This window comes from Amblyomma maculatum, chromosome 1, assembly GCF_055883805.1.
Source record: "Amblyomma maculatum isolate TAMU_Amacu chromosome 1, ASM5588380v1, whole genome shotgun sequence".
NCBI lineage: Eukaryota > Metazoa > Arthropoda > Arachnida > Ixodida > Ixodidae > Amblyomma > Amblyomma maculatum.
The window spans coordinates 374,398,118-374,425,167 of NC_139344.1; the positions used below are offsets into that span (position 1 = coordinate 374,398,118).

At 45.3% G+C, this 27,050-nt stretch overlaps 1 protein-coding gene across 2 annotated transcripts in view; it reads left to right on the top strand.

The window, feature by feature from the left end:
• LOC146208271 (sodium-dependent nutrient amino acid transporter 1-like) overlaps positions 1 to 27,050 on the top strand; it is a 140,450-nt gene that overhangs the window by 106,942 nt on the left and 6,458 nt on the right. The window contains exons 2-10 of one of the 2 annotated variants that reach the window (XM_084592421.1): positions 16,007 to 16,148; positions 16,915 to 17,046; positions 17,225 to 17,388; positions 18,345 to 18,403; positions 20,375 to 20,507; positions 22,653 to 22,787; positions 24,252 to 24,355; positions 24,907 to 25,040; positions 26,040 to 26,155. In XM_084592421.1, the coding sequence (XP_084448547.1) occupies positions 16,007 to 16,148; positions 16,915 to 17,046; positions 17,225 to 17,388; positions 18,345 to 18,403; positions 20,375 to 20,507; positions 22,653 to 22,787; positions 24,252 to 24,355; positions 24,907 to 25,040; positions 26,040 to 26,155 (1,119 nt within the window). The remainder of the gene's footprint in view (positions 1 to 16,006; positions 16,149 to 16,914; positions 17,047 to 17,224; positions 17,389 to 18,344; positions 18,404 to 20,374; positions 20,508 to 22,652; positions 22,788 to 24,251; positions 24,356 to 24,906; positions 25,041 to 26,039; positions 26,156 to 27,050) is intronic. The other variant, XM_084592425.1, reaches the window with a different exon arrangement.

Below are 27,050 nucleotides of genomic sequence, written 5' to 3' on the forward strand. Positions count from 1 at the left end.
CTATTTGCTGATGACTGTGTTTTATACCGTAAACTTGCTGATAATTCCGATATCCTACTAATCCAGAATGACCTTAATAATATTAGCGAATTGTGCAGTAAATGGTGCATGCAATTAAACATTAACAAATGCAAATCAATGAGGGTATCTCGAACTAATGTAACAAGTCCTATGTATATGCTTAATAACGTCCCATTAGAATCTGTAAAGTCATACCGCTACCTTGGTGTAATCGTTACTAGTGATCTAACCTGGAAATTGCATGTCAACTCCATCATCGCTAAAGCCAATCGTACTCTCGGATACATTCGTCGTAATTTCTCCCTTGCACCATCATCATTAAAGCTATTAATGTATACAACATACATTCGTCCACAACTGGAATACGCCTCATCTGTTTGGGACCCCGGTCAAGCAACACTCATACACTCCGTTGAGGCAGTACAAAATCGCTCAGCCCGGTTCATCTTAAATAACTATCAAAGGACAGCCAGCGTTACTAATATGAAAACATACTTACATCTCCCGCTGTTATCTACTCGAAGAAAACTATCCCGCCTCTCACTTTTTCATAAAATATACTACCATAACTCCACCTTGCGTTCCTCATGGGTTCAGCCACCATCCTACATTTCGTTTCGCCGTAACCATAGTCAAAAGGTAAACATTCCGCACACAAACACAGTTGCCTATTTTAACTCCTTTCTTCCCCGCACCTGTAATGATTGGAATAACCTCTCTGCATCACTAACAAGTATAACTGAAGAACAAAAATTTAAATCCGCGCTGCAATCTTTCTTTTTTGCCTAGTTTTAAAACTTACTGTATGGTTATTTGCATAACATCATTGTATACTGTTGCTTATTATATTTTTATATTGTTGTTTTTAACACCTCTGCCGTTTTCCTAAATTTCCTAAATTGCACATGTACCTTGTTCTTTTTTATTTGCTTTGTTTTTCAGATTTGTACGCTTTTGTTAACCTTCTGTTTTATATATATATCCTGTATGCGCCCCTCCCCTCTGTAACGTACAACTGTACCCTGAGGGTATTATAAATAAATAAATAAATAAATAAATAAATAAATAAATAAATAAATAAATAAATAAATAAATAAATATTACAGAACTGATACGCGGTCCAGAATCAGAGTGATAAGCCTGTACGCCGGCGGCTGTTAAAAAACAACAAATACTGCTTTGAAGGTTTCGCGGCATTACTCCCCCCTTAAAAAAAAAAAAACATCGCCTCGATGTTCCAGAACAAAGAAACTTAAACATAAACACTGCAAAGTTTAAACACCACAGATTCTTTAACGCGCGTAATATGGCTTCAGTCGCACAACATGTACAATTTCTGGGCGTGCGCGTCGCCGTTGTGATGCTGACATTCCGTCGGGAATGACTTCATAGTCCAGTGGTCCGACGCGGCGAAGGATTTTGTACGGCCCAAAGTATCGACGCAACAACTTTTCACTTAATCCGCGACGGCGAATTGGTGTCCAAACCCACACTTGGTCTCCTGGATTGTACTCTGCGTGGCGTCGTCGTAAATTGTATCGTCGGCTGTCGGTGCGCTGTTGGTCCTTAATACGCAGCCGTGCGAGTCGTCGGGCTGCCTCTGCACGCTGCAGGTAGGCGGCGACGTCAAGGTTGTCCTCGTTGGTTACGTGCGGCAGCATTGCGTCGAGCGTCGTCGTGGGCTCCCTGCCGTACACAAGCTTAAACGGGGTCGCTCTGGTCGTCTCCTGGACTGCCGTGTTATACGCGAAGATCACGTACGGCAAGATGGCGTCCCAGGTCTTGTGTTCAGCGTCGACGTACATAGCGATCATGTCCGCGATCGTTTTGTTCAGGCGCTCCGTAAGGCCATTGGTCTGGGGATGGTACGCAGTTGTTCGTCGATGGCTTGTGTGACTGTATTCCAGGATGGCTTGCGTCAACTCTGCCGTAAACGCCGTTCCCCTGTCCGTGATGAGCACTTCTGAGGCGCCGTGTCGCAAGAGAATTTGTTCGACAAAAAATTTGGCGACTTCTGCCGCGGTACCATTTGGTAGTGCTCTTGCTTCGGCGTAACGGGTAAGGTAGTCAGTGGCCACGATGATCCACTTGTTACCCATAGACGAAGATGGAAAGGGGCCGAGGAGATCCATCCCAATTTGTTGAAAGGGCAGGATTGGGGGCGGAATCGGGTTTAGTAGTCCTGCTGGTCTGATCGGCGGCGTCTTGCGTCGTTGGCACTCACGACACGTCTTCACGTAGTGGGAAACTTCGGCAGGCAGTCGCGACCAGTAATACTTCTCCTGGATTCGACGCAACGTGCGCGCAAATCCGAGGTGGCCTGCTGTGGGCTCGTCGTGCAACGCCTGCAGAATTTCTTGCCGAAGGGTTTTAGGCACTACGAGAAGCTGCGCGGTCTTGTTGGGTGCAAAGTTCTTCTTCACGAGGAGGCCATTGCTTAACGTGAAGGATGATAAATGTCGCCTGAACACACCAGGAGGGGAAGCGGTCTTTCCTTCCAAGTAATCGGCTAGCGCTTTTAGCTCAGGGTCTGATCGCTGTTGTTCTGCGAAACTGCTGGCGCTTACCGGTCCCAAAAAGGCGTCATCGTCATCGTCCTTCGGGGGAGAATCGACGGTAGAGCGGGATAAGCAGTCTGCGTCGGAATGCTTCCGGCCCGACTTATAGACTACAGTCATGTCAAATTCTTGAAGTTGTAGGCTCCATCTGGCAAGGCGGCCGGAAGGATCTTTCAAATTAGCCAGCCAGCAGAGCGCGTGATGGTCGCTTACCACCTTGAATGGTCGGCCGTATAGATAAATAAATAAATATAAATAAATAAATAAATCTTTATTTCCATCAGGTGCTATACAGATGGAGGGCTACGGAAAAAAAGCTGCCACTTGGCGGCTTGACGAGTCCGCAGCCCCATATATAGGGCAGCGTCTAGGCAACACCAGAGAATCAACACGCGATAAACAAATCAACACTTAATCAATGCGGAATAAAAGAAAAGTTCCTAAGCCAGGTAAAACAAACACCGTCAGCACAAAAAGTAAACAAGCGATAAGCATAGCAAGACACTTGTTCTATGCAGAAGAAAAGAAATGCTAGATAAAACAAACACCAGAAAAGACGGTCAGCTTAGTCAATCAGCAAACATATCTCTGAGTTTAACAGTGGAACAGCTAAATAAATCAAAATTCAGTGATTGATAATAGTTTAAAAGCGATGGCAGAGAATAACACAAACGCTCCATACCAGAATTCAAGCGTGGTGCAGCAACCTTCCATTTTTCTCCACGTCTAGTATTATAACACTTCTCATTTGTTTCTAAATGTGCCAAGGCGTCCAGGCTATGAATATTTTTTTTTACTTCATATTTATACCGAGCACTCAAACGGTAGCGGTATAGCTTGTGAGCTGTAATAACATGAGCACTGTGAAAAAATTCTGCAGTGGTTGCATTATAACCAGCATTGTACACGTGGCGCAGATACCGTTTTTGCATACGGAATATTTTTTGTGTGTTAGAGAATGTAGTTGTGCCCCAGACAAGTTGGCAGTAGTTGATGTGCGAACAGAAAAGAGAATTATAGACCAATAGTTTTGTTTTAGTAGAGAGCATGTATCGGAGACGACCGACTACACCGGTTATCCGAGCAAGTTTGGCTAATACAAAATTCACATGAGTTTCCCAGGACAGATTGGCAGTGAATATCACACCTAGACATTTGAAATGATCAACAATGTCAACAGGATGAGAGTTTAAAACAATATCGGCATGAGGAGGAACAGGTTTATTTTTCGGCCGGAAGACAACAGCTTTTGTTTTAATTTTCGTTAATCTTCATGCAATTGGATGAGGACCATTGCTGCAGTTGGACTATGGTGTCATTACAATCAGAGATGAGTTTATCGATATTATTGCCAGAAAAAAATATGCTAGTATCATCTGCGTATATAATAAATTTGGCGTTCTGATTAATGTTAACAATGTCATTAATATACAGGTTAAATAGCAAGGGGCCCAATATGCTGCCTTGTGGAACACCACAAAGCAGTGGCAGGACTCGTGACCGCGAGTTGTTGATTTGGACTACTTGACATCGATGGGATAAATATGATTGTAATAACTGTAGTCCACACCCACGTATACCGTAAAAGTCCAACTTCTGCAGCAGAATGTCATGATTCACCAGGTCGAATGCCTTGGAAAAATCTACAAATAGGCCGACTACTATTTCCTTGCTTTCGAACTGCGTTAAAATATACTCTTTCTGGTGAAGCAGGGCTAACTCTGTAGACATATTCTTCCTAAACCCAAACTGGTGTTTCGTTATTAATTCGCAGTGATCAGCAAAATTTGCAAGCCTGCTGTGTATTATTTTTTCGAGAGGCTTAGAAAATATGGGTAAGATGGACACCGGACGGTAATTGCCCAATTCATTTCTGCTTCCCTTTTTAAAAAGCACGACTACTTTTGCAGTTTGCATTTTCACCGGAAATGTCGATGTCGTCAGACATTTATTAAAGATATGCATTAGAACTGGTGCTATGACATCTGCGACATACTTTACGGGTTTTATTTGAATTTCGTCGATATCCCTACTGCTGCTGTTCTTTAAATTTTTTATTGTTGAAATTACTTCCCGTACACTCACTGGCTGTAGAAATATTGATTTTTCATTCCGCGTGCTGATATACCGATACGCATTTGAGGAGCTGCCTGGCGTACTCATGCTTGTAAAGAAATTATTGAAAGCATCAGCCAGTTCCGCCTCGTGCAAAACTTTGCCATTAATCGTTAGTTTAGAAATGCAGCTACGTTGGTTATCGCTACGCAGTAGCGTGTTTAATTTGTTCCAGAGCAACTCATTCGGCACATTTTTGTCGTCCAAAAAACGTGAGAAGTACTCTTTACGTGCATTACGTAGTTTTTTCGTTAGTTGGTTCCTATGTTGTTTAAAAACGGTCAAGTCATCAGGATGGCGGGTGTTTAAGAACTGTCTGTAGAGCTTATCTTTTGCTCTCATTTGCTGGTACAGTTCATGTGTGACCCATGGCTTTCGAATTTTTCTACTCTTTTTGCGTCTCTTAACAGGAAAATGAGCGTTGTACACTCTTTTGAAGGTATCTAAAAAAACACTGTAGGCGTTGTTAGCATCATGTATGTTCAGGACTTCGCACCAGTCTATTTGAAGCAGCTCATTTCTAAACGCGTTAAGAGCAGTATCGGTCACTGGCTGGTAGAGACTGTCAGCAGACGAACCGTTTCGACTGGGGGCAACTTGTAAACAAAGGAACACGGGAAGATGGTCACTAATGGAACATGATAGGGCACCAGCTTTTATATCTTGCGATGAAAGGTTTGTTATGAATATGTCTAGCAATGATTCACATTCAGTTGTTATTCTGGTTGGTACATTAATAACATTTTCAAACCCATATGACAAGAGAATATTGTTGAAATTTGTACTAATAGGAGTGTTAACACTCATATCAATATTATAATCACCTGCGGCGATCAGGTTATACCTATTCTCTACAACAAATGAAAGAAAGCCTTCATAAAAATCACAAAATGTTGAAATATGCCCATTTGGCGGCCGATAACAGACCGAATATATTACCTTATCTGCAATTAAAGTTAACACTTCATAGTCTAGTGTCACTATGCTAAATGCATTAAGCAGTTCACAGTCCATTTGCTCCAGCGTGAGAATTGCAGTGCCACCTCCGCGACCACAAGGGCGGTTGATGTAGTACGTATTGTAGCCTTTCATTCTGAAAACATCACTCTCGTTCGTGCTCCAAGTTTCGCTGAACATAATAACAGAAAAGCTAAAAGAAAATTTACTGAAGAATTCTTCTAAAGAAAATGTTTTGTTGCGGACAGATCTTGCGTTTAGGTGTACACATTTTAGTACGGAAGACCTAAAATTAGATACTGTAATGTTCAGGTCGTCTGGAGAGTAAAAGGTGTGTCCAAACATCTTTGCCCTTTTCACTTAGGTATTGCACACAGTGCATTCTTCATTTTCTCTTAAGGTGATCGAGGTCATCGAGACATTTAATATGAATTGCATTTGCCCCATCCGTCATCCGTACAAGAACCTTTCCGTGGGTATACCATACATATTTGAATTCGGCCTCTTTCGCCCAACTTTTTGTTGCTAGAAGCAGTTCTCGGTTGTGTCTGGTTAGGTTTTCTTGGATGAAGATTTTTGGCTTACTGTCTTTTAGTTTGTTCTTATTACTCAACCATGATTCCCTGACCGCCTGCCTTGTGAAGCGCACGATTATGCCGGGTATCTTATCTTTCTGAGCGGGCAGCCTGTGTGCCGAGGCAATGTCATGTTCGACGAGATGAGGCGTTTCGAGCTTATCTGCAACCTCATTCAATATTGTGAGCAAGTTTTCATCTTTCAGAAAAGGAACACCATGAACTTCCAAATTAAGCTGCCTATTTCTAAACTCAAGCTCATTCACTTCCCGTCGAAGCTGAACCTGAGCTGATAGGTTGTTTTCATCCCTTTCCTCCAGTTCTTGCACCTTCTTTCTGAGCACTTTAATCTCATTTTCTTGCACACCGATCGTTTTTTTCAAATCTTCAAAAATGGCAGACATGTGCGTGACAGATTCTTCCATGGCTTCCACTCGAGTTACGAGGGCTGGTAGGCTTTCAAGCTTCAGATTAATAGATGTTAGGATAGCCTTTATATCTCCATCGGTCTTGCTTTCGTCACCGCAGCTACCATGTGACGCCGAGTTTCGACAATCTTGGCATCGCCACGCTTTCTTGGCAGCTTCAGATTTTCCCTTGAATGACTTTTCCATTATTCCAGCACATTTTCCGAAATGGTACTCCCGTGCGCACTCTGAACAAGCCATGCATCCTTCGTTCTCAAGAAAGACCACATTACATGTACAGCAGACGTTAGACATGGTTCTCAAGCGACAGGATGTCGCTAGAACCAACACAGGAAAGTACACTAAAGGTCTTTGGCAGCGACCGCAGCACAAGCACCATCAAGTAGAAGAATATGAGCACAAACTAACCTGCACAGTTTCGATAGCAGGGTGAGTGGTGATGTTCGCAGGGTGCTGCTGCCGCTGCCAAATGACCGCTTCGCCAGGTGCTTCCGATTTATGTACGGTCAGTCGAGGGCTCCCTCAGGCGCGCAGGCGCACTGGATGCCTGCAGCGGTGATAGCAGCAATGATTCCTTGCAAAGCCGGTCGTGCGGTAGAACACGGTGATTTGAGTGGCAGGAGAAGCCAGGCAGCCAGCCGTGTCCGATGGGGCCGGGCAGCGTTAGACGATCCGGGAAAGGCTGCTCTCCGTCGTATCTGCACAGTTTCGATAGCAGGGTGAGTGGTGATGTTCGCAGGGTGCTGCTGCCGCTGCCAAATGACCGCTTCGCCAGGTGCTTCCGATTTATGTACGGTCAGTCGAGGGCTCCCTCAGGCGCGCAGGCGCACTGGATGCCTGCAGCGGTGATAGCAGCAATGATTCCTTGCAAAGCCGATCGTGCGGTAGAACACGGTGATTTGAGTGGCAGGAGAAGCCAGGCAGCCAGCCGTGTCCGATGGGGCCGGGCAGCGTTAGACGATCCGGGAAAGGCTGCTCTCCGTCGTATCTGCACAGTTTCGATAGCAGGGTGAGTGGTGATGTTCGCAGGGTGCTGCTGCCGCTGCCAAATGACCGCTTCGCCAGGTGCTTCCGATTTATGTACGGTCAGTCGAGGGCTCCCTCAGGCGCGCAGGCGCACTGGATGCCTGCAGCGGTGATAGCAGCAATGATTCCTTGCAAAGCCGGTCGTGCGGTAGAACACGGTGATTTGAGTGGCAGGAGAAGCCAGGCAGCCAGCCGTGTCCGATGGGGCCGGGCAGCGTTAGACGATCCGGGAAAGGCTGCTCTCCGTCGTATCTGCACAGTTTCGATAGCAGGGTGAGTGGTGATGTTCGCAGGGTGCTGCTGCCGCTGCCAAATGGACGAAATATGGTATGGACGAAACTTAAAATAGGTATGGACGAAACTTAAAAGTAGCCCAGATGATCGCAAGGCACTCCTTCTCGGTCGTCGAGTAATTTACTTCGGCTTTTGTGAGAGACCTGCTAGCGTAGGCGATTACTTTTTCCTGTCCGGCAGTCTTCTGGACGAGAATGGCTCCTAGGCCTACACTGCTCGCGTCGGTGTGAATTTCGGTCTCGGCGTTTTCATCAAAGTGGCCAAGTACAGGAGGGCATTGCAGGCGGCGCTTAAGTTCGTCGAAGGCATCTCCTTGCGGCGCTTCCCATTTAAACGGTACGTCAGCCTTTGTAAGCTGCGTCAACGGTTCGGCGATCCGCGAAAAGTTTCTGACAAATCGTCGATAATAAGCGCACAGCCCAAGGAATCGGCGCACAGCTTTCTTGTCGGCAGGCGGTGGGAATTGTGCGATTGCAGCTGTTTTCTCCGGGTCTGGGCGAATACCGTCCTTGCTAACGATGTGACCTAGGAATCGGAGTTCTTCGTAGGCGAAATGGCACTTCTCTGCTTTTAGCGTTAGCCCCGATGACTTGATGGCTTCCAGCACTGTCTGTAGTCGTTTTAGGTGGTCTTCAAAGTTTGACGAGAAGACAACAACGTCGTCCAAATATACCAAACAAATTTGCCACTTCAAGCCTGCCAGGACTGTGTCCATTACTCGTTGAAACGTGGCTGGTGCGGAGCAGAGGCCAAATGGCATCACCTTAAATTCATAAAGGCCGTCCGGTGTGATGAATGCGGTCTTCTCGCGATCTCTTTCGTCGTCCTCAATTTGCCAATATCCGCTCTTCAGGTCCATCGATGAGAAGTACCTTGCATTGCAGAGCCGGTCGAGAGCGTCGTCGATGCGGGGAAGCGGGTAGACATCCTTCTTCGTTATGCTATTCAAGCGGCGGTAATCAACGCAGAAGCGAAGTGTGCTGTCTTTCTTCTTGACCAAAACGACTGGTGCCGCCCAGGGGCTGTTCGATGGCTGGATTACGTCATCACGCAGCATTTCCTCAACTTGATCGCGAATGGCCTGGCGTTCTCGCGGCGATACACGATAAGGGCTTTGGCGCAGAGGTCGGGCGTGTTCGTCCGTTATTATGCGATGCTTGGCCAGTGGTGTTTGTCGTACCTTCGATGACGATGAGAAGCACTCCCCGTAGCTTCGAAGCAGACTGAGAATCTGGTCTTTCCTGTTGTGGGTCAATGCCGGGTTGATGTCAAATGTGGGCTGACGGAATAGGTCCGGTGCGTCTTTCAGCGTTTGGTCGTGGGGGGAGAATACATCTTTGAGGTCCGCTAATTCGTCGAGAAAGGCGATCGTCGTGCCCTTGTTGAGATGCCGGTATTCTTCGGTGAAGTTTGTTACCAGAACCTGAGCTTGACCTCTCCGGAATTTCGTGATGCCTCTTGCGACGCCGACACCTCGTTCTAAGAGCAATTGGATATTTCCTTCGACGATGCCTTCAGCGGTTTCGATGTTTGCGCTACCTACGCAGACTGCGATGCTTGATCGGGGCGGGACGGTGAATTCTTCATCGAGGACGTTTAGAGGGATGTGTTGCATCGACGTCGTCATAGCAGGAATTGCTTTGTCTGCAGAGAGCTTGATGAGCTTGGATCGCAGGTCGATGATAGCCCTATGTTCATTTAAGAAGTCCATGCCTAAAATCACGTCGCGGGAACACTGCTGCAAGACCACGAAGCTGGTGGGGTAAGTACGCCCATTTACGGTTATTCTTGCAGTACATCGTCCCGATGGAGTAATCAGGTTGCCACCTGCGGTGCGAATCAGCGGGCCATCCCAAGCGGTTGTAACTTTCTTGAGATGGGAGGCTAACGGTCCACTGATGACTGAATAGTCAGCTCCGGTGTCTACAAGGGCAGTGACTCTGCGACCGTCGATATCAACTTCAAGGTCACTTGTTCGCGTCCTCGCATTGCACGTGGGCCTTAGTGTCCGATCTCGGCTCCGTCGTTTCTTCAGGTCATGGCCGGGGCATATCGTTGTTACTTCGCTGGGCGGCGGTGTCTGCTTGCACTCTGGTCGTGTTGTCGTCGATGTCGTCGTGTGGAGCGGCGATGAAATGGTTGCGTCGTCGTTAGTGGTCGTCGGCGGCGGAGGATCTTCGTCTTTTCGCCGTTGAGCAACCTCACCTCCAAAGGTTGCTGCCTTTAGTTTCCCCTACGGGGGCTTGGGGACCTTCCGCGCACACTACCATCATAGTTACGTCCTGGCGACGCAAAGCGGGCCCTGTACGGCGATGGAGACCTGAATCGACGGCTTGGTGGCTCAATCTCACCGCTACGCAGATAGTTGTCGATTTCTTGCGGTCGTTCACCTGGGCGTGGTCGTGGAGCGTCGACTGCAAATCCGCGGAGACCGATTCGTCGGCACGGGCAGTGCCGCAGAATGTGGCCGGCCTCACCGCAGTGGAAGCATAATGGCCGGTTGTTTGCAGTCCTCCAGGCGTCGCACTTCCTGGGGCTTGGGGGTCGTTGGTAGGCTTGGCGGGCGGGGGCCAAGGGGCGGCTTTCAGGAACAGGACGGTAGCGGCGAGGGCTCGGAAAGTCATCACGTCGGGGCGGAGGGCGACGTAATGCACCAGCGTAGTTCATCGCTGTTGCCTCTTGTGCTGGAACAGTCGCAGCCGTCGCTTGAGGAACGCCCAGCGCCTGCTGGACTTCTTCACGGACGACGTCCGCGAGCGTCGCCACCTGCGGTTGTTGCGATGATGGCATCAGTCGGCGGAGCTCCTCTCGCACGATCTCCCGGATGAGGTCGCGAAGGTTCTCTCCGCTTGCAGATGTGCTGGGGTAGTGGCATGAGTAGTTTGGTTGAAGTGGTCGCTCGTAGTGGCGCATCCGGGTATCCAACGTCTTCTCGATGGTCGATGCTTCACTCTCAAATTCTTCCACAGTTCTCGGCGGGTTCCGGACAAGCCCCGCAAAAAGCGACTCTTTAACGCCTCGCATTAAGAATTTCACTTTGTCATCTTCGGTCATGTTAGGGTCGGCGCTGCTAAACAAGCGTTTCATCTCCTCTACGTAGGCCAGGACGGGCTCGTTTGGTAGTTGAATTCTTGATTGGAGGAGGGCCTGAGCTCTTTCTTTTCTGACAGAACTTGTAAAGGCCATCAAGAACTGTGCTTTGAATATCTCCCAATCCTTGAAAGAAGTCTCGTGATTTTCAAACCAAATTCGGGCATGTCCTTGAAAAACAAAGTAGACCTGCCTGAGTTTCGCAGCGTCGTTCCAGCCGTTGAAATCTGCCACACGGTCGAAAAGGTCCATCCAATCTCCCGCATCTTCATCCGGTCGTCCATGGAAGCAGGGGGGCTCACGGGGTTGGACGAAAACAACCGGTGCTGTAGGCTGGGCCATTGTCAGCGTCGATGCCTTCCGAGATCGAATGGGGTCAGGCAGCAGACCGTGTTCGGGTTGTAGGCCTTGAAGTCGGCGGCTGGCTCGGTGACCTGTAGGCTGGTCTTCCAGGGCGACAGGAACACGGCTTGGGTCTTCGCTTGAAGGATCAAAGGGAGCACCTCCACCAGATGTCACGTAGTGGTGACGAGGTCGACGACACAAATGAAGGGTCGATGATTGCACTAAAGAAACTCTTTATTTGGGCTGACTTGCGCCCGCAAAAGAACTAAGCAACTCGGCGGCGGCGATAGAAACAAACGTGCTCGTCGATCGTCGAACAAAGAATGCCCGTCACACTCGGCAACGCTCAATTTAAAGGCTGCACAGAACAATCTAGATAACGTCGCAAACAGCTACCAGCACGGTCTGGAACATTGTGGAAATACACCCAAGTGGCCGGAACCTTCGAGACAGATCTCGGTGCATCTTGCACTACAACAAAACTGATAAAGGTGTGACTCGCGACGTCGAGCATTAACAAACAAAGATTACGGAACTGATACGCGGTCCAGAATCAGAGTGATAAGCCTGTATGCCGGCGGCTGTTAAAAAACAACAAATACTGCTTTGAAGGTTTCGCGGCAATATCGTCATATTATAAGCCAAACATTTTGGCGAACGCTTCAGACAATCAGGTTCCGCTTATTAGGGCGACCTTATCCCTCATATTCCGAAGCTTTCCATACGGGTGGCAATTTGAACAAGAGATCATCAACCTTGACCGGGTTTTGAGCAGTAGGCGGCTTAAGAGTTCAGTTTCTCTTCATACTGCCGTGTACCACTCGATGAGGTACGCATTACTTTTTTCTTTATTGCACGGAAAAAGTACCAAAAAAAAAAAAAAAACTCAAGCCTACTCATGCCTCAAAACAACGCACCGCATTATAACGCTCCGCCCTACCCCGCAAACCCGCATTTCAAAATTCTGGGAGGCGCACGGACTTATCAGGTGGTCCTGCAAAGTCTAGAAACATATATTTTGTTGGAGCTGTTGGTTCGGCGTGTCGGTCCATCCTACGGCCCTTCCATGCATTAGGCAGTCACACGGACACACATGAATCACAAGATACAATAAAATTTTTTTAACAGACGCAAATTTTGTGATTTCTGTAATATCAGTGTCCTGAAGACTTCACTATAATATGTCCCAGAAGAGCATAGAGCTGCAACCCGGAGTAAAGGTTACCAATGGTATCTTTCTCAACACATAGGCGGCAACTCACAAACCGAGATGCAAATATCTCCTATTAGTTAAGCCACGTATTCGCGGGAAACGTCGTCCTGTTTAAATTAGAGAGTCGCTTTATCGTGGCAGATTGCATGCACAGCCCTGATAAAAGTGCCGCGCCACCGCTGTCCGGAACGTACTATGCACTGCGAAAACTTCTGGGACTTGGGAATGGGAGCCTGAGTTGCGAAGAGGGAAGACGAAAATAAATGTTTGCGGGGAAGGAGGCAATAATTGTGTAACCTTTGGTGGACACCTTAACCACGCGAGGAAAGGAACGAAATAGGGAAATATAAAAATTACACCGGCAATTAGAATATTCTGTGATGCCATATTTGACCACAACTTTTTACCTGTATTGAGGCAATTAATAATGCTGACCATCACGCTGATACGTGCAATTTTATTAGGCTTAAAAGTAGCACGTGCTATCAAGGTCGATAGTTTGCTGCCCGCTAACAATGAAAAAAAAACAGCAAAGAATCAAAGAAGAACATTGATCCTGTTGGGTTACACAGTCACACAACATTGCCAACAACACGAATACGAACTGTTTATATTTTTTTGGTAAACATGTAAAATTTACCGGCTGAAAAAAATATTTGTGATTGAAATAGCAAGTTGATGCAACACTTGCAAATAGCAAAGCAGATAAATGATTAAAATTTAAGAAGTGCTACTCTCCTGAATTATAAAGACGGCATGGTTTTCTCTTCGGAATACATTATTCACCGATATTTCCATGGTTTAGATGAAGCCGCAAACCTCAATGCAACCTCATCGTTACACAAATTCGTTTTTGATTACAAACAGTGACACTAGTCACTGTTAATGTCATGATCCTGTTGCTGCATACTGAACTTTCATTCGTTCCTAAATAAGGTAAGCATTGGAAGGACGGACCTCAGTTTGTCATTTGTACTAAACATCTTTAACACTTTGAACACTTTTTTATTATGGGATGAATCCCAATTTTTTTTAGAGCTACAATATATTTTTGCAAAGCTTGTAGACATTAATGCTTAAGGATCATAGTCAATGAGATGCTGACAAAACTGAGAAAACAATTTTTTTCTCTGGCGATATGCTCAATACCTCTAGCATTAGGTCCTTTGTTTTGAAATAAATTGTCTCAACAATTTCAAATTCTGCTTGCATCCGTTGCAAACCATTCTCTGTTCGCTTAATTACCAATTACACAATTTCTTCCTTTAAAGTAGAGGGCTACTACTTGCGTGCCATGAATTAGCAATCAATTATTCATTAATACAACTTAATCTAGCATAACTCAAACTAGTCACATTTAATCCAACCTAGTCTATATTAATTCAATGTGATCACCCTTTATCCAACGTAATCCTTCTTAGTCCGATGTAATTACCTGTAATAAAACATAATTCGCCAAAATCCTAGCTAAATCATTGTAATCATCTTTAATCCCACGTAAACTGGCATATTCCAGCTTAAACCACTCTAATCCGCCGTAAGCTAGCCTTATCGCGCTTAATAAAACGTAATACACCATAATGACGCCTTACTCGCTAACTCACTATTAAAATAACTTAATGAATCCTTAATTGAACTTTCTACACCTAATCCTCTTTACTCGACCCATATTCTTACTTCATCCACACTTAACGCGACTTGACATGTCACGCCTGTGCACGATATAAGACGCCACTGCCTCACAAGCACCACACAAGGCCTCCGTAAATTTTCCAACCCATTTTTCTCAGTTTTGGGTACTTCAACGGCTCTTGGACCGAACGAACTGTGTACGCTTCCCGTGATAATCGCGGGTAGATTTATCAGCCATTTATACTTTAATACAGATAAGAAACTGTACTGAGCCTATATAATGATTACCGGCGCCTGTGCCATTCCTAGAATAACAGAGCCGGCACAGAGAGTATGCGCAACCGCGCCGTTTGTCCAGTGCAGCCAAAGAATTCTGGAGTAAAATGAACCGAACACATCGTAGCGAACAGCTGGTTCCAAAGTGTTTGCGCTTCAGGATCCTTTGGAAACCTAGCAGAAAAGAAACAGCCGCTACATGCCCGCGTGTACGCGGCGCAATGCAAGGGCCGTAGCCAATTCGGAATCAGCTTTAACGAGAACAATGTGTGAAGTGCGACTCCTGGCATCATTTTCACATGGTTCTTACAATCGTAAAGCCACGCATGAACCAACAATGTCTTGGTCGTGTTACATGGCGCGCACTTGAATAACCTGCATATCTCCGTGCGCTCTGCGGGCGCGTTCTGCGGCACCTTGCTCGCTTTTCTGCCCCTCTCAAGGAGGCGTCACGTAGGCTTCACTCGACGGGCGCTTCTTCCACTCCAGTAGCTTTTCTTTCTACAACTTGACAACCTTCTTGGTGCCAACTGGGATATATCGCGACCCCCTAGGCAACCTATAGCTGTCTCAGTAGCAGAGCCTGTAAAACATTCAGCCACCGCGGCGGGTGCTTTCACTGGTTATAACCAGGTTTAATCATGTTTCAATATCTACCATTTTTAACAGGAAATAAAATCGCACAGCGCACGAGCGTCTTTCGCATTCGCATAAAATGAAACGCGGTCGCCGTGTGTTCGATTTCATCCGGCGTTGTTATGGTCCGTAGTAGAACACTTTAGATATTGGAATAAATTTTATTTCGCGTCTTCGCTGTTGCCACCTGAATTCCGTAGAAGGCGCTGCCGTGACGGTAGCGAGGTTTTACTGCAGGCGCGTAACACTTACATAAAACAAGCACGATTAAACGCACATTGTTGAAATCCCTTTTTGTTTGGGAAAGACACTCGTAATGCCGACTGTCTAAATTTAGCTACACACTTCAGTTATCATTTATTTTTATTTATTTACATTTATGTTTTAAAGTCTCGAAACGACTGAGGTCTTAAAGGATGTCATAGGGGAGGAAATCGGAAATTTTGACCACCTCTAGCTTTATAACGTGCACTGTCATAGCACAGTACATGGTCACCTTGCTTTCCACCTCCATCGAAAATCGGCCACCGTCCCTAGGATCGACCGCGGAGCATACGTGTTCTGGCCGGACAATGACTAGGTGTATAGTATGGGGCAGCATAGCGCTCAGCTGAGGGTACCACGTCTCGTCCGCATCCATTGCTTCTCTGTAGGATAAAGCAAGAAACTCGCTTTTTCTTGCCCCTCTGGCTTTACTTTAACGAACTTTCACGTGTGGTTATTGACTTAATGAGATCCCAGAAACAGGTAGTGATGTCTTTGTGCACATTTGAGTGCAGTAGAGCACGACCTGAATGCGACATGAACCAGGCTTTCGAAACATTTTTTTTTTATTTTCAGGAAGATGCACTTCCTGGCAAGGAGGCCGAAGCACGGCCCCAGTGGAATAAAGGGCTGCAGTTCTTCCTGTCCTGCCTATCCATCTCTATCGGACTGGGAAACGTGTGGAGGTTTCCTACGCTCGCTTACCAGAACGGAGGAGGTAAGAGCATGTAGACAGAGTAGCTTAATTGTTATTATGAAACAATCTTAGCTGCCATACTACAGTTCCTGATCCTTTATAATCTTTCCATATAGCCTAGGTCTTTAGTGAAGATTTATTGTTTCCGCACTGGCCTGAGCTCAGCTTCACCGATGTTACAGCGCATTAGCAGAGAATATCGTGCCGAGTATGTGTTTAAAGCCCTTTATGTTGCGTGTTTAACTAGGCAAAAACAACAACTGCGTATAATTAATTCACATCTTTGCTTGACTAAGCATTGGCAGCTCTGCAGAGACATAAACCTAAAAATCCGAAAACTTCCTGGTCAAAAGTTGAATTCCATAGACACTGTATATAGTACCAGCCATCATATTTGTTTAGTTGCACGCGAAATATTTACGCGTGTTATTACAATGAGTGCTGAATAAGACTGTGAAAGATATCGCTCTGAACATTATTTTGGAATCCTCGTAGTTACAGAATTAACCTTCGTTGTGAGAAATATATTGTATTTATTACGATTATTTTTTTTGTGTGTGTGTGTGTGTGTGTGCGTGTGTGTGCGTGTGTGTGTGTGTGTGTGTGTGTGTGTGTGTGTGTGTGTGCGTGTGTGTGTGTGTGTGTGTGTGTGTGTGTGTGTGTGTGTGTGTGTGTGTGTGTGTGTGCGCGCAATCCACTTTCAGTGTGTTAAAACTCGGACTATCAAAATTTTGACGTTGTGCCATATAATTCCTTTCCTGTGTCTCTCTTTCTGTACTTTCTTTAGGAGCATTCCTTATTCCGTACTTCGTGCTTTTGTTCGTCGTTGGAAAGCCGGTTTATTTCCTAGAGCTCGCCATAGGCCAGTTCGCTGGAAAAGGTGTGGTGCAAACCTGGAACTGCGCTCCGGGATTCAAAGGTACGAACAGCTAGTGGGCGGTTTTCAGTGCATTTCGGTCACGCAGAGAAAATGTTAAAGTAGAAATATGATAAAAAAGAACTCTTCCACATTTTCTCAAGTGTAACAAGTGTAAACACCCGGCATAACCTAATGTCCATTGTGAAATCACTAATACTCCGCATGCTTTCTTTCGCAGGGATCAGCGCCGCGCAGTTCGTGACGAGCTTCTACATTCTCGTATCATACAACTACATCATGTCTCTGTGCCTGTTCTACCTGTTCGCCTCCATGCAAAGCACGCTTCCTTGGACTCTGTGTGATCCTCTGTGGAGCGACGACAACTGTTACCGTCAAAGCGCAGTAAGTGACCATTGTAGGAACATGAAGATTTTGCAAAGGGGACGTTTAGATGCGCAAAACTTCAGTGTGGAACTTCTTGGCTTATGTCGTTTTGAGCAGGGAACTTCGGTCATTGACGTTTAGATGTAAAAAAATATAAAGGAACGTCTGTGATATTAGTGCGATATCTGTTTTTGCGCTCTATCATTTCAGCCTTTCGGTCGGAGTTGACGCCTGTTGTGAAGGAGAAGCCGTTATCATATGACAGTGGTAGATTTCAGGAAAGTGCCAACATGCACGATACACTGGTGGCTTTAAGGCACTTGATATGATTGTGCTCAGGCTCCCTTTACCGAGCTCACTGCAAGATGCCTCTGTTCGGACGCTCCATATAACACAAAACGCTTTGAACAAAACTTTTCAACCTTACCATACTCTTAACGTAACGGAACTAGAATGATGTGATTTGTGATGAAATCGCAGAATTCTCTGTGAGTGAATTCTAAGCAGCAATGGTTTTGGTGGATATTGCCTCTTTGAATCGGCTTGGCCGTGCTAGCTTTGTCAATGACAACAAACACTTGCTGGGAAGTTCTCTTAGCGTGTACCATGACTCCAATTCTGATGACAAACTAAAAGGGCAGGTCTGTGCGTCAACAAGAGGGATTCTGGCAGCGGTATAAGTGCCGTCTTGCTGCGCGAGCTTCTAAACAATCGCGCACATAACTTTTATTATATTATATTATATTATATTATATTATATTATATTATATTATATTATATTATATTATATTATATTATATTATATTATATTATATTATATTATATTATATTATATTATATTATATTATATTATATTATATTATATTATATTATATTATATTATGTAAAGTCACACTTGCTCCATGTTCACCACAGCGCATGCAGTAGATGATGCAGTAAATGCTCTGATTTATCTCTACTTGTCGATTTGACAGCTCAACACAACCGATAATTTCACCGAAAATGCTACCTCTTCGACTGAACAATTCTTCAGGTAAGATACTCCTATGCAAATAAGAAAATCTCACTTCTTTTAAGATTTTCATTTTTAAAATTTCACGAAAACAGTTGTCGACACTTTTGTAGCAATGAGTTTAGGACAAAACAGTCCGTCATTGTTTCCACAATACGAGCCTAAGGGGCGAAAGGATCCCAGTTACCCCAGGTCTCGGTAGAGTCAGCCCACACCGCACTCTGCTGAGAAAAGAGGCACCCTGCATGGGGTGTCCCGTGCAAGGCTGTCTTTCATGGTGGGGCACGTGCAGGCTCAAATTAGTGCGTGCTCGCAGCATTTGATCTTTCATGTGAGACGGGACAGTCGGCAATAGCAGATCTTGCTGCTGCACAACTTTTGCGACCTGCTCGAGACCGGGAAGGGAAAACGGAAAACCACGAGGATCCCCTTCATAACCCAGCACCCCATGCACCTCTCCGCGAGGTCAACAGGCGTCGGCATCGAGAAGGTCCAGTGCGTAGCACCGGAGATGAGGCAAGATGACTTCAGTGCTAGAACAACACAGTAACTGACTTACAGGCGAAAACACGGAAACGTAAAAGGGAAGCGGAAACACTGAAGGCGAATCGCAAACAATTCTTTGTAAACCCCTGAGGCTACGTTTGCTCTCTGGTTCCGCAATTTCCACAGGGCATTAACATCCGCATGCAAAATACAAGGTAAAAAAATAAGTGCCTGTAGTCCAACAAAACCTCCCCTGCAACGTGTACATATTGCGCACAATGTCGATAATCACATCTGCACTATTGCAGCTGTTCGAGAAGAGGCACGCTTCGCACTCGCCAAAGATTCGTATCGATTACCAGACGAACGAGACGCAGTTATAAGCCATGCAATGCATGAGAAAACTTTTTTACATATTTTGATACTTACACTTAAGATTGTTCACGTATAGGAAGCCTGAAGCATTACATTTTAAGCGGCCACTTTTATTTCATTTAAGTTCTTTCTGCGTGATGGTGGTTCGTGTGCGTGCTTTGTTGTGCATGAAGACCAGCGCCCATTCGGAACTTCGAATTGCACTGAGACAGTGTAACGTAGAAGTTTTGGGAGAACGATAAGCGCAGCTCTCTTCGAAAGCGGAGCTTCATCCTTTCGATCATGTACCACGCCCCCTTCTGCGCACATTCTCGCCGCGGCCTCTTATTTATGCAGCGCGCATTACTTTGAACGAGCTATTGGCGTGCGGCTATCCTCAGACGTGTGTGCCCAGATCGGCCGCATGCCTATGTTATCTAGGTGCGCTGCCGCCTATGCTGTGCTCGACAATGACGTCATGAGCCATATCTCTTTAAGACCACCTCGGCCTCAGCTACAACAAAAATCACTCAATGAATTTCGTCTTGGTGGCTCTAATAAGGCTTTTGTCTTAATAAATATAGGAACAAGCACTTTAACTCTGCAGTGAATGGTATACTCTCTCGCTTCGAGAGAACATCTTTCCTGTTTCTCGGATTGGTTAATTTGATTGTTCCTGTCCCTGTGAAAGTGTCAGTTGATAACCCACGCGGAAATTATCAGTGTTGAACGCAGCGCTGCAACGCACACTTGTCAAATGCATGGTTTGATCCAGGCACGTGGCAGTTTTATAATGCCACGGAGGGAAGACTTCTCGAGGTATGAGGGGCCAAGCTCTGCCGTAATCACACGCAGTGTGCATCTACATGTATATGGCCACGTAAGGCGCACGTCAGGTGTGTGACATTTGTAGCGTCTAAATTGGCTGCAGGCAGTGTAGTCGTTGGTTGGGCACTGGAATACCCACATCGTCTCCTTAGCAATAAACGTTTCCTAGACGCAGAGTTGCACCTGTAGCTTCTTAAGTGTGACACCTTGTATTGTACGTATTTTGCACGCGGATTAGTACTAGTTTTCTAAATTATATTTATCTACACCTTATACATTTCGCGTCATGTAAGCTATGCTTATTTCTTTCCGTTCTGGGAAAAGAAACTATGTGCTGCGAGACACCGGAGAGTTCAAGATGCCTTCGTCTTTCGACTGGAGGATGGCGCTCTGTCTCCTGCTGTCATGGCTTGTTCAAGCGATGTCTACACTCAAGGGAGTCCACTCTATTGGCAAGGTATGAATGTCTTGTGTAACGGCATTGAGAAGCGCACAGAGACATAGTTTACTTCTCATAACCAGTGTAAGCGGTTTTTTCGAACATTTGTCTATAGCTTATTGCTCGTGGCGGTACAGCGCACGATAAAGCAGCACGCGTCAAAAGAGCATACAAGAAACAGCGTGATAATAAAACAGCACAGGGGAAAAATAGCAAGGGTGACAAAACAGCGCACGTTAAGAACGGCACGTCTCAGTGGACTTGTTCCTTCTTAAAATTTAAGTGCGCATTCAAGAGTTGAACGAAGAACATTATATGGTATTAGAGTATTGATTCAAGCTTGTAGTTTTTACACCGCGGAGTGCAGGCATTGGTTATAATATACTACGCGTTTATTCGTAGTCATTTAGGCAGTATTTGAATTTTAAAATTGGTTTCACAATTGACTTTAGTATGGTTGTAGCAAGGGTTGTGGCTATGGAAGTTTAGCACTGTTCTACGTGACACGCCTTGCACGAAACCCAATAATAGAAAAATAAAATATTCTACAGCGTTTTTATTCTTTTTCCCCTTATCTACATTTTTTCTCAAATCAGTTTCAGAGTCATGAAATTTTGTAAGAAATTAGACGCTTCTGTGTTATTGAAACATGACTAAAATTATGTACTTTGAGCGAGATCAGGCCTGTTACTCTTTTTCTCTGGGTGGCAGAATTTCTGCCAATAAAAGTTGTTTTCTTTTTGTAACAAAGGTACAAACCGACTTTTTGATGAAAATGCAAATTAAGCCGCTGAAACCATTCAGCTTTCGAGCTGTAAAAAGTTACAAAAGGTTATAGGAAAGCGTAATCTCAGTAATCTGCGATTTGCTGATGACATTGCCTTGCTAAGCAACTCGGGGGATGAACTGAAAATAATGATTGATGACCTAGACAGGAAAAGCAGAAAGGTAGGCTTGAAAATCAATATGCAGAAGACTAAGGTAATGTTCAACATCCTCGGGAAGGAAAAGCAGTTTACATTAGGTAGCGAAATAAAGGAAATAGTAGGCGAATATGTCTACTTAGGACAGGTAGTAACCGCAGATCCGGACCATGAAAAGGAAATAACAAGAAGAATAGGATTGGGATGGAGCGCATTTGGCAAGCACTCGCAGGTTATGACTAGCAGCTTACCGGTATCGCTCAAGAGGAAAGTATACAACAGTTGCATCTTGCCTGTACTCACCTATGGATCTGAAACGTGGAGGCTAACCAAGAGAGTTTTACTTAAGTTGAGGACAACTCAGAGGGCTATGGAATGAAAAATAGTAGGGGTAACATTAAGAGATAGAAAGCGTGCAGAGTGGGTCAGAGAAATAACTCAAGTTACCGACATTCTAGTAGAAATTAAGAAGAAGAAATGGGCATGGGCAGGACATGTAGTGCGAAGAGAGGATAACCGATGGTCGCTGAGGGTAACAAACTGGATTCCAAGGGAAGGAAAGCGTAGCAGGGGGCGGCAGAAAGTTAGGTGGGCGGATGAGATTAAGAAGTTCGCAGGGGTCAAGTGGATGCAGCTTGCACAGAACCGGGTTTAGTGGAGAAATATGGGAGAGGCCTTCGCCCTGCAGTGGGTATAATCAGGCTGCTGCTGCTGCTGCTGCTGATGATGATGATAGGAAAGCATATTGGAAGCTATGCATACCCAAGTATAATACGTTTTCTTAAAGGAAAAATATTCTCTATGAGTAGGGTGTTGAATCTGACATCATCTTTATATGATTGTTAAACTTCATGGGTCTTGCGCATGTCTCTAATTACCCCTCAGGGTAATTAAAGAGTCTGTTAAAGATTCCCAAGGGGTCGAAATTTCTGGAGAAGTCCCCTATTGGGTCTCCTATAGCCTGAGTCGCATTGAGACCCTATTCGCTTCATACCCTATGAAGATGGCATGCAGCTCACTGGTTAGTCCACGCAGAGAATTAGTTTGCGTATTCCCATTCAAGAATGCATGGTAGGGGGCAACGAAAAAAAGGAGTGTCTAATATTGCCTAACATTTACTTTTGACATAAACATAAAAAATCTATACATAAACAATTGATGCAGCTGCATATATCAATATATAAAAAAAACAGTAAAACATTATGGTCACAAGTTTTCTCCTGTGCCAACCACAATACAGGTTGCGTACCTGACGTCAACGTTCCCCTACGTGGTGCTATTGTCCTTGTTGGCCGTGACGTTGCTGCAGGAAGGAGCCATCAGCGGCCTCACCGCACTGTTTGTGCCTCAGTGGAGCAAGATACTGGAGATACAGGTATGCGGCAATATCAACTAACATAACATTGGCTTCGTGATAGTGGTCTTCGTGGAAATTATTTTCTATTAAGCAGTCCCGGTACTTTTTCTTTGCACGCGAGTTTCTTCAGCGTACATTTTGCTACCTACCTTATGAGCGTTAGACAGTTGTTCGAGAAGGCCGATGGGAGCTATTGGAGGGTTATAAAGGAAAGGGGAATTCATCGCTGTATGCTGCCGCGAGTGCCATTAGTGATTTCGAAAAGGTCTCAATATATGAAGCATTCTAGGGACTTTATGGTCAGGTGTCGAAAAGGCGTATTCATATTGTCACTGAGGGAAATTTCGGAGCGCAGTCGACCGGCACGGAGGGACAGTCTGCGTGCACTCGACTTGAGACGAGAAAAAAAACATTGATGCAACCGGGGTAGTGCGCTCAGTGCTTGTGGCAACATGTTGATTGAAGATAAATTGTTTTCTGTTTGTAAAAATATAAAATATGTTGTTCCCACGAAAGTACTGTGTATTGTGCATGACAAAAACAAAAGCATTTTAAAACAGGGTTTCTTGAAATTCGGATCCAAGTGCAACATAAAAAAAAAACGGATGCGAAATCACCTTCACAGGCTGAAAACAACATGGTTCTCAGTTTATCTACCAAAAGCATTCTTAATTTCAAAGTATAGCTACCGCTGTGCTCAGCGTACCTATAGCTAGAGGCGCGCTAAGGAAGGCCGGCACAGTGGTTGGCATACTTGCAGCTTCAAATTGCATGCACTTTTCCAGCTACGTATCCTTGTTTCTAATCTATTCATTGCTGGTGACAAGAACTGCTGCACATAATTTTTGCTCTTTCGTGCTCGTGAAAAGTGCGATTCACTTCATTTCAGCACCATTAAAATGTGAGCAGCAAGTTCGTGGTAATTATTTAGTGCCTGTATAAAGTGTGCTTGCGTAATCTTTTTCACAAGTACACAGGTCACCGGTTTGCCGCAGGTCAAACATTTGTTTCAGGGTGAGTGCTCGTAAATCGCGTTTACCAATGCTTGTAATCTCCTCATGGTAAAGTAAAACTTGCTCCCTCACCAGAGCTTAGGACTGCCTATTAAAGGTCCTAAGAGTCCTATTAAAGGTCCAGCAGCACACCTGCATGCCTGCGCATTTTTGATGCACGCTGCATAGGCAAGGAGAGAGGGCGGGTGAAAGAATACCAACCATATCTTGTGGAGGGTGACTGAGAGATAAAAACGCAAAGTCAACGCTAAAAACTATCATTACACAAAACTGTACGCTTTTAGTAAGACACCCCACCTTAGGCGACGCGAAGTATTCTTGACCGAACACTGTACTGGTAAAGCACGTAGACTCAAGGCTCTCGAAGAAACATTTAGGGTACCTTCAGAGGAACATTTTCGCCGTGTCGAGAGACTGAATGCTCCACATAGAATTGAGTACGTTGTCGACTGTTTCTTGTTTTCCTCAGGTATGGTTCAACGCGTGTGAGCAATCCTTCTTCTCTCTTGGCATCGGCATGGGAGTGCTAACGATGTACTCTAGCTACAACGACTTCAGACACAAAGTATCAAGGTGCGGTATTCTTGCCTTTCGGTCGTTTGCGAGGGGTTATTATAAGCATAGCGCATTTTAAATTGCTCGTTTTGCTGAATCGTAGACTCTCACGTCGGTTTGGTTTGGTTTTGGTTCGTGGGGCTTAACATCCCAAAACGACTCAGGCTATGAGAGACGCCGTAGTGGAGGACTCCGGAAATTTCGACCACCTGGGGTTCTTTAACGTGCACTGACATCGCACAGCACACGGGCGCATAACTTTTTGCCTGCACCGAAAATAGGCCAGCACCGTAACAATCTGGGCGTCCTCGGCAGGGTCACTGTCACGTTGATCAGTCACTTTGCCTTAATTTCAACGCTGAATGCTATAAATATGCTCGCTTGAGTAATGTACTCATCATCAGGTGAACATGGCGTCTGGAATGTTCAGAAGAAGTATGCCTGTCTTAGACTGATGAATTAGATTGCTCGCCTATGTAATACGCGTCCTTGTGGTTTTTGCGACCGGTTCGTGCCTAAGTTTAATATTATTATTTTTTTTTGACGCAGCGTCTTTTTATAAATTTCAGGGACGCTTTCTTCATTTCAATCGCCGACACTGCAACTAGCCTATTGGCCGGTTTGGTGGTTTTCTCTACTCTCGGATCTTTGGCGCACCAGCTTGGAACTGAGGACATTTCCCATGTCTTGAAGGGCACCTCAGGTAACTACCAAGCACCCTGCCGCGCAGAGACAGTTATTGCTCTCTCTCTCTCTCTCTCTCTCTCTCTCTCTCTCTCACACACACACACACACACACACACACACACACACACACACACACACACACACACACACACACACGCACGCACGCACGCACGCACGCACGCACGCACGCACGCACGCACGCACGCACGCACGCACGCACGCACGCACGCACGCGCACACACACACACACACACACACACACACACACACACACACACACACACACACACACACACACACACACACACACACACACACACACACACACACACACACACACACACACACACACACACACACACACACACACACACACACACACACACACACACACACACACACACACACACACACAAATTCGCACGCGCGTCAAATTTATTGTTGTTGATAAACGAAGCTTATTGTGAAAGACTTAAACCTTGAGATAATGGCACAAGTGGGAAAAAGGCAATTTGACACTGCATATAAGCAAAAAGATAGACGCAACACAGGGCACTGACAAGCAATTTTAACTTTTCATTATTTCAAAAGCAGAGGAATAAAAGTGAGTGGCGCTTCCTAAAATTTAGAATCACGCTTCATTATTAGTCGATACTCTCCTTGACGCCACATTTTCTTGTGTATCAGGTCAAGTTGCTCTTTTCTCAACAAGTTCTCGGATGTACGAGTACACCAAACAGTCTCAGATGGCATTCTTAGCGCAAACACACACGCACAAGAATGCGTGTGTTTGCGCTAAGAATGCCGTCTGAATCTGAAAACCATCTAGCCCGTCTACAAGTTCTTTTAAACCAAACAGTCATACAATGTGCTGCTGTTTCCCGCTGGGGTTATTATTGTTTCTCGCATAGCAAAATGAGATATCCTCAATATGTTGCACGTCTTCCCGTGAGCGCAAGCGCATTCAATTTTGTGGAGTACCATCGAATATCGCCGTGTTACTCTACATCAACAGATTTGGGTCTGGCCTTCGTCACCTACCCAGAAGCCCTCAGCCGAATCTCAGTCGTGCCTCAGCTGTGGTCGGCGCTATTCTTCTTCATGCTCTTCCTTCTCGGCCTTGGAAGCTGCGTAAGTGAGAAAAGAAAGTTGCTTGTGTTGATTTATTACCTTTATGCAATGAAGTGTTTGTCTATTTTACCCCACCTTTTACTGTAATCCCCATCAGGACGCTATATTTGATGCCTGTATTAATTCAATTACCAACTTCGATGCTGTCAAGTGCTCCTTTTATTTTATGTTTGCCTCGACCCCCTTGCTGTAATGCCAACCAGGGTTATGTATAGGTACTGGAATGAGCAATAAAGTAAAACTATTTACGTTTTCAAGCGGGTAAATATTAAGTAAGCACTAGGTCTTTGAGAGCTCTTATTTTATTATTTAGGTGTATTTTACACAACCAGCCAGCCGACAAGTTGATACCAAATGTGTGTAAGGTACGTAACTATTGATAAAATACGGTGAGGTCATGGCGACAAAGCAGTGTACTGACCAAGTGCGGATAGCGCCTCCCACATTTATGTTCTGACAACTGCCGGTGATAAAAGACGATGAGAGATCATTGTAACATAGGAGGAATGTAGGTAACTACAGGGATGGCAATCTCTCTGTGCATTGTGATGATTGTGCGGAAAAGAATGAAAAAGAGCTTAAAACTTTTTTTTTTAATTCATGAAAGATACGTGCAAAGATGTCAGAGAAGTAATCGAGGCCGATATGATCAAAAAGCGGGTGCATCCTGTGTCAGCACGCCATATGTTTTTCTTTCTGCCAAAGGGTTAAAATCTTTGTGCGTGGCCACGTGATGTCGGCGTTTGTGTAGTGTGAAGTTATGATGCAAAGTGTATTTAATGTGCAATAGTGTCAACAAACGACCAGTTGAACGTTAGCGCTCGTGTTGTCAACATCTTTCTCCTACTTGCGCTAGTACGTGTCTGGAAGGCACTAACTCGTGCAACAGTCTGTG